The sequence below is a fragment of the Dinoponera quadriceps genome, unplaced genomic scaffold, assembly GCF_001313825.1.
Source record: "Dinoponera quadriceps isolate SergipeBrazil2010 unplaced genomic scaffold, ASM131382v1 scaffold1270, whole genome shotgun sequence".
NCBI lineage: Eukaryota > Metazoa > Arthropoda > Insecta > Hymenoptera > Formicidae > Dinoponera > Dinoponera quadriceps.
This window is the reverse complement of record NW_014555716.1, coordinates 1,453,248-1,461,731: the sequence shown is the minus strand read 5'-3', so window position 1 is coordinate 1,461,731 and position 8,484 is coordinate 1,453,248. Positions and strand designations below refer to the sequence as shown.

At 46.9% G+C, this 8,484-nt stretch overlaps 1 protein-coding gene across 1 annotated transcript in view; it reads right to left on the bottom strand.

Annotated features, from left to right (window-relative positions):
- Nucleotides 1-3,186: 3,186 nt before the first annotated feature.
- The window catches only part of LOC106745198 (protein rhomboid-like), a 54,765-nt gene continuing 49,467 nt past the window's right edge, over nucleotides 3,187-8,484 (bottom strand). The window contains exon 5 of the mRNA XM_014620559.1: nucleotides 3,187-3,428. Within this exon, the coding sequence (XP_014476045.1) occupies nucleotides 3,187-3,428 (242 nt within the window). The remainder of the gene's footprint in view (nucleotides 3,429-8,484) is intronic.

Sequence of the window (8,484 nt, the reverse complement as noted above, 5' to 3'; positions counted from 1 at the left end):
GCCTCTCATTGGCGATCGGTCGATCGATTGATTGATCGATCTTGCGTGCGGAGCAACGCACACATACGCGTCTCCAAATGGTAACGAGTCCTCTTCTCGCTCACGATCTTCTTTCTCGTCCGAGATTCCGCAATTTTTCTCGAACGCGCCGAAACGAGAATAACAACGGATAAACGCGAATGATGCCCGTCGTGGCGTCCGTGGGAGAAACGACGCGAGTCTTTCCCGGTGACTGCGGAAGTTGGAGAAACGCGAGAACTGCAAGCTCTCGCCTACTTCCGAATGAATTCTCTCCATCTCTTTCTCTCTCTCTCTTCCTCACGCGCGCGCGAGAGAGCGAGAGAATAACCCGACGAACCAAAGAGGATCCGAAGAAACTGATCGTTCCGTGCGTTTCATCGCGAAGAAAAACATTTGACCGGAACAGCAAATTGTTCGTTAATACAGCGACAGAGACAGAAATTTGTCCGAACAGCAAGGAGATTTGTTAAAAATATTAATCGCTATTCGCTGGATTTTATGGCCGGCAAAATAATGTGGTTGCGCCGGCGAAATTTTATCGCCGTTCCAACGACGTCTCGCTGCAGCGGTAAGATTTTTTTTTTCAAGATTTATTTATTTCCGTAACAAATTCTTTCACGGTCACTATATTAACAAACACTTAGCTGTTCCAACAAAACTTGCCCTCTCCGTCAAGTCTACAAAGATAATAAATAAACGCTTCTAATAAACTGAATAATTCATGAAAGACCAAAAGTGTAAAAACCACGTTTTCTCACCATTTTTTCACGATGCAGGCTTGAGAGACCTGCGATGTTACTTTAACGCCAAGATCGCGGGTGTTGGTTCCAGGGTTGATGCACTTTCGTTCCCTCAACATAATAATATCGAGAATTTTTTTGCTACGACAGCAAGATTATTTTTTCCGCGCAGCAAATTTTTTCGCCGTCACTATATTAACGGATAATTTCAGCGAAATCTGTTTTCTCCGATTGGCAAATCGGCCGGCGCGCCGTTTCTCACGGACACCACCCAATTATCTCCGCAATTTCAGCTACTGTACGCTTCGCGTTGTTGTGGCGAATTAATCGAATTAATCAGCAATCGATCAACGATATTTTCCTCTCTCTCTCTGTCTGCTGTTCCTCCCCCTCTCTCTCTCGCACCGTTTTGCAGCCGATCGTCCGTCGGGAAGGTTCCCCGGCAAGGGTGAGAAAAGCCTTCTCGCGTCAAATTCCGCGCGTTCTTCGCTCTTCCGCGTCTTCCGCGAGCTCCTCTCGCGGGCGGACGGTTTTGGGCCGTCGACGGTCACCAATTTTCCCCCGCTGCTTTTTGTTCCCCGCGCCGCCGGCGCCGCCCCGTCTCGTCCGCCTCTCCGTCGCGGTCATTTGTACAATTTTCTTCATCGACCGGTCGCGCGAGTTCCATCAAGTCCCGAGAGATTCGTCCTCCCCTTCTTCCTTCTTCCGGATTCCTTCCCGTCGCTTCACTTCGCTGCTGCTGTCGTCCGATCATCTCGTCTGGTCCTTCCCTCCCTCTCCCCCTCCGTTCCTCTCGTCCCGCTGAGCGAGGAAGTTTCTTCTTCTTCTTCCTCCTCCCCTCTTCGTCTCTACTTCTTCTTCAGCAACGCCGAAGACAATGGACGGCGGGCGTCGTCCGCGGTTGAGTAAGATTCTTTGGTTTTCCCGGGGACGAGCGAGCCGGCATCACGAGGAGGCATGCGAGCGACGGAAGTCGCGAATCCTCATCGTCGTTTTGCCTCCCCCCTCCCCCCCCCCATCTCTCGATCAGAGACGGAAGCTCGCCGTGGGATTTCATCTTCGGCTGGCCAGCCGGCCTTCGTCCTCCGGTTCTTTGGTTCTTCTCTTCGGGAATGCGTGCAGCGGAGCGCGCGACGGGATGGGACGACTAGTGGTTCGTGATCGCGCAGCTCCCTCCTCCTCCCTCCCCTCCTCCTCTTCCTTTCTCTCTCTCTCTCTCTCTCTCCCGAACACGAGTGACACGGTGGATACTTTTCCCGTTCTTCGAGAATCTTCTCCGACGAGCCTCGCGTTGTTTCTGTCCACGAGGTGATCGCGGGAACGCGTGAAACGACGTTGCCGCCGTCACGAAGATGACGAACGCTCGGTCCTGCACCCCGGATCGTCTACGGATTCCGTGCCGACGGCGGCTGCGGTTGCGGCGAGTCGCGCTCGGCGAGTTCCCGTGGAATCGCGGGACGAGCGATCTTCGGGATCATCCCGGCTTCTCCGTGAGAAGACGAGACGTGATGAGCGCACGGACCACTTCGCTCGATGCTTCCCTTCTTCGTTGTCTTCTTCATCTTCTTCACGACGGAAGTGCGTCGTTCACCTCGCGACTGCTCCCGAGAACGTTCAGTTGGTTGGGGAGATCTCGTTCGGGTTTCTCGATCGTTAACGTGTGTCTTCTCGCCCGATGCTTCTCTTCCGCTTCTTCTTCATTTTCTTCTTCATCTTCCTCGCGACTGAAGCGCGTCACTCGCCTCTCGAGAGCATTCCATTGGAAATCTCGCCGGGCTTCCCGATCGGTAACGTGTTTCCTCGCCCGATGTCTTCCTCCGCTTCTTCTTCATCTTCTTCCTCATCTTCGTCGGAAATGCGTCACCCGCCTCTCGACCGCTCTCGAGAGCATTTCGTTGGAAATCTCGCCGGGCTTCCCGATCGGTATCTCGCTCGATTCCTACCGACGAGCGCTTCCCTCTGATATCTTCTTCCCCGCTTCTTCACTCTCTCTCTATTACTCCCGGAAATGTCGCGCGCGAACAGGCCGGCCTATGGAAGAAAATATATGCTACGAAACTATCACTTGGGCGATCCTCTTCGCGCAACAGCCGATCGAAATCACGTTCTCCCGGCGAAGAGAACATCGCGAGACGGCCTCGCGCGTCTCTTGTCCTCCCTTCTCGCTTTCACCTTCGTCTTCTTCACCTTCGACATCTCGAGAACGATCCGGCTCGTCATCGAGAAGACGACGTCCTCCGTTGTCGCGATCCCCGACAAATCTCCTCGTCCGACGACGGTCCTCCCCGATACTCCTCCGTCGAGCCCTCCTCTTCCTCCTCCTCGTCTTCGTGCTCTTCCTCTTCCTCTTCTTCTTCTTTTTCCGGGGACAATCAGCTTCGCGTTACGTGTGCCTCGGCTGGCCGTACGCGAAGCTGACCTCGCGTCATGGATAATCCGGGTGCATCAGGTTGTACATGATCGCGAAGATCGTGCAGGCGGCGTAGACACCAAGAGCGACCCACCAGAGTAACTGCTCGTGCAGCCGCTGCTCGAAATTCTTCAGCACCAGGAGGCCGATCGTCAGGCCGGCCAACGCGCCCGTCAGGTGGGCGACGTACGACACCGGCGGGCCCATCTGCTCCGCCGCGTACCTGTCGTAAATCGCGAAGCCCACGTCGGCGCTCGCTGCAATCAGAGAGACAAGGTTTCGGTGAGAATTCGGCCGCCTCGAATTCGACCTCGAAGGCCGCCGCGAAACTCCCCTTTTTCGCGACGGCACTCCGAACCCTTCGCATCTTAATTTCATTTAATTTCGTCTGGTTTAATTTATTCATTTAATTTATTCGTGGAAAACGCGCTCCTCGCGCTGTAAAAGCGTGTACACCGAGAGAAAGATCTCTTCAGATTTAATATATTTTATCACATCCAAACAAATTTCACCATTGGCGTGCTCCGAAGAAACTAACGTTTCGATTAACAAGTACGACTGTTAGACTTTTCAATGAATATATATCCTTATCTTAAGTAAAAAATTGGTTTGAAACGAAGGATAATTGTTTGATAAAGAAATTATTTGTTTCATCTTAGATGTTTATCGTAACCGAATAATATTTTATTTGGTTAAAGGATATTATTTCAAATAATGGCATTTTTTCTGTTAAATAATAGTTTCTATATAATAGTTTCTATTAAATAATAGTTTTCTCGAATGAGACAATTTTTATTCGAATACATAATATTTCGTTTATGTTGTTTCTATGAAACAAATTTTAGTCAAATAAATAGAAATACTAAATATAAAGAAGCCTCTTTCTCTGTGTGGTTAATGGATATCTTGACAACGGTGGGGAGTGACAATGCGGATATTTTTATCGTTATCAAATGTAATGTAAATATTGCTTAATGTTTACTGGGTACGGATATATATAACTTCATCCAAACTTATTATCATTTTGTCTTCACAATACAAATTCTTGCTATACTTGACTAATTTTATAACGTAAACGATCACCCATTTTGTACCCCAACGTGTTTTTACAAGCTTGTACCACGAATAAGATGTGTCACGGCCTATTCTCGTTGCGCAGGTTAGTAAGTCTCTAAATGTCCAAATGAAAGGTACATACTGGTTCCCGATCGGTAAAAAAAAATTCACTGCAACGTAAGTTTCGTTTTCCGATCGCTGGGATATAAAATGACCTCAGGGGTGACTATTCCCGGAATTAAGGGCGTCAAAATTTCGACTCGGGATATGATTCCATTAAAAAATTGTTCTATCCGGCCCCGGGGAAGCGAGCGTATAGAAATACCCCGTTTATATACCGGCGAGCACCGGCAGATTCACACAGCGCACAGTACTTTGCTACGTCGGATTCGCCTCGCGGCGGAAGGATTAATTTGAAGAGAGGGACGCGTATACGGCAGGAATCAACTCGTTGAGGGCGAGTCCGGGTGGAAGATAATGCTCTTTTATCGCGCGGCATGTTCCGCGTTTCGAGGATGTCCTTCCTCTACGAGCTTCCTCCTCGGGGTTCCGCGGGTTAACGGAGCGTCGATGAAAACAGCGCATAACAAATGCGACAGGAAAAGCACGAGAAAGGTAGGAGGGAATAAAANNNGGGGGGGGGGAGGGCAATGGACAAAAGAAGGGACAAGAGTGGAAAGCAAGAAAGGACGGGAGAGCGGAGCGGAAAAAAAGTGAGGAGACGCCGGCGGCTATTTGGTGAGGAGCTCTCGAAGTGTCGTCTCGCCGAGCGAAGAGAGAGCTTTCCCGCGAGCTTCCTCAGCAGCTTTTTTCCGCGTCTGCGAGCAGACCGTCGATGACCAACTCGCCGCCGCCGCGTCCCGTCCGTGAAATTCGCTTCTTCGCGGGGTTAATGTGGAAACGAGCGCAAACGGATCAACTTCCCCCGGAAGCATCAGCCCCCCGAAGAAAGCCACTGTGAACTTTTGCGTCTCATTTCTCGTTCACCGGACGGGGACGCTCTCTTCTTTCGAGCTCGCCTCTCCTCCCCTCCTCCCGCGAGGAGATGTAAATTACATCGCGCTTCTTACACTTAGGGTTGTCCGGCCGAAATGAAATTCTCAATTTCACAATTTCATCATACAATTATTTCATTTTAATATTAAAATAATATTTATTTCACGCTTCTCTCTCTTTCTCTCTCGCTTATTAGCTAATTAAACAAAAAATTATTGAGAATTTCGAGGGGGGAGGGCTGCAACCCCCGCAGCCCCTCTTCTTGGCTACACTACTGGCCTATAGCTTAATATAAATTTATTTTGACAATATTGACAGTTATTAACTTTCCAGGTACGATTTGCCGACTCTTGTCCGATACTCGATGAAAAACAGTTGCCGACGTTGAGTCGATATTGTTGTAAGTCTAAAATCGTACATGAGTTCTCTTTCTTGAATCTTTAATTATACAGAGAAAAATAATTGTAATATAATAAAGATAATTAAGGGGATAACAAAATTTAAATTACCGTAGCAAATGGATGAATACACATGTTGTTCCTCTATTTTCCAATATTTTAAGAGCTGATTTTCGAGATCATTTTAGGAAGAAATGAATACATGTTCACATAAACTTTTCTTCATGAAATAACTTCAATTGAAAATCATAAAATATCGGAGAATATTGGAGAGAAAGAGGCTGTTACAGTCTGTTTATTTACCACGACAGCACAAAGTTTGCTTTCCCTCTGAATTATCTTTCTCCATATACAGATTTAATTTTAATGCTGCCTCGAATAACCAATTTCGACGTTAAAACAGCGGAAACGGAAATTTAAGACATCGTAATGATCGAAATAGAAATAGATTATATCATTAGAATCGAACGTTGAAACAATGAAAACGGAAAGAGCAAGATATAATCAGGGCCAAAGTAGGAGTTAGGTGTATCGTCGGAACTGAGATTGAACGTAATTAAAAGTCCAACACAGGGCCGAGATTCCGACCTCGAGAAATTCTGCCGTCGCGAGAGAAATCTATCCATCGATCACCGCAAACTTTTTCCGCCTCTTTCCCAGACGACAACGACAAAGACTCCGCCCATCTGTCCATCGTTCCGCAATCTTCGAGTATCGCGTCCCTCTTAATTTCGGCCGGCGCGTCGCGACTCAGCCGATGACTCTCGATAAACACTCCAGCAACACCGTGCTGGAAAAGTTGACGGAACAGCCACCTGTTCTCATGCGGCAAACACAATCTCGCCGTCGAGGAGAATTCTTCGCGCGTTGATCGCGTTGGGAAGGAAGGAAGGAAGGAAGAGAGCGTGCCGACACCTATCTTTTAATTAAAACTTTAGAATAACGACGGGTTTCGTCGCCTCTTCTCCGCTGCTTTCCCGCCTCTTGTCGGGAACGAGCGAAAAAAAAGAAGAGAAAGAAGAGAATGGAGGAGGGAAAAAACGAGGAAATTGAAATTTCAAAAGAAGTATATCGAGACGCGCGAGCGGTGAGGAGGAAATCGAGCGGCGGAGAGGCAGACGAATGGGAACAAAGGCAGCCGTGAAAAAAATAACTAATCGAATAAATAATCGAGACGTGGAAGCACGACTACCTGTTCAGTAGGGGAGGAGGTTGAGAACTAGAGTTGAGCGATATAATATCGATACATACGGAAATAAGGATTTCTCCCAGAAAAATAGGGGTTTCCCCGCAGCTTGTGGAGCAAAACCTTATTTTTCTGGGGGAATATTTTCCTATGTATCGATGCTGTATCGATATTGTATCGCCCAACTTTATTGAGAACTATCCGGATTCGTAAAGGCGTGATAATTCTATCAATCTCTTCGGATTAATAGAATCGCATCGGAATGACGTTTTCCAAACGTTGTGCTTCAGTCAGCCAAATGTGTGAATTTGTAATGACAAACCTCATTTAATCTTATTATTTCATGATAACGAAAGCTTCGAAGAAATTTCGCGAGGCTGCATAAAATGTAATTCGAGTTACAGTATACTCTGTCCGAATTTCTTAAAGTGAAATGTCGCCCAAAAAGTAGAATAATCAGCGCGTCGCTCGAATTCGAGTGACTTGTCACTCGTATAAAGTGAATTCTTCATTCCGAATCTCGTCGAGTAAACATTTTCTCTCAAAATTGAAGAATGAATCCGATATGCACTCCATTGGTGCTGCACACAGAAAAAGGTTTCTTTAGATTTAGTATTTCTATTTATTTAACTGAAATTTGTTTCAGAACATTTGTTAGAAACAATATGTACTTATACGAAATATTATTTGTTTGAGTACAAATTTTATCGTCTCATTCAAGAAAACATTATTTGACAGGAAGAACGCAATTATTTGAAATAATATCTTTTAATTAGATAAAATATTATTTCGTTACAATAAATATGTAAAATGAAACAAATAATTTCTTCATTAGAAAATTATTTTTCGTTTCAGAAATCAATTTTTCACTTAAGATGAAGATACGTATCCGTTGAAAAATCTAACAATCGTACTTATTAATTGAAATATCAGTTTCTTCGGGGCGTGCCGATGATGAAATTTGTTTGGACGCGATAAAATTTATTAAATTTGAAAAAATCTTTTCCTCAGCGCGGGAGGAACTCATTCTAATCGATCGAAATATTCACACTTATAGATCTCTTAAGAATCTATCCTGCAGTGAAGAGAGAGAGAGAGAGAGAGAGAGAGAGAGAGAGAGAGAGAAAGGCAAAGCAAACAGAGAGAGAGAGAGAGAGAGTGTGTGTGTGTGTGTTCTGCTTGTGGCTGACAGCGGCGTATTTTCTTCGCGTCTCGAGGCGTTACCGGCAGGCGAGACACTTCGCCGTGTCGCGAAGAGCGAGAGAGCGAAAGATAAGAAGAGAGCGAGAGCGAGAGAAAGAGAGAGAGAGCCACCTGCGAGAGAGCGTCATTTGCATCCGCGGCTGTGCCGGGATGACCCGCTTCCCGTGTCGTGAGAGGGACTCTGCGTGCGCGTTTATCGATCAAGCTCCGCGCCGCGCTCGTCAAGCTTCGCGCGGGGATTGTGATGTAATCCAAGTCGAAGCGGTGGATAGGAGCGGAACAGCCCGGGCTGTTACTACCCTGTGGACAGAAACTATGCGAATATATTGGGAACAGGAGAGAGATATAGTGAGCGAGCGAGCGAGCGAGAGAGAGAGAGAGAGGGAGAGAGAGAGAGAGAGAGCGGGTGGCGGATATCCGAATCCGCGCTGACGGTAATCAACCCCTTAAACAAGGTTATTGAAGACTCGAGAG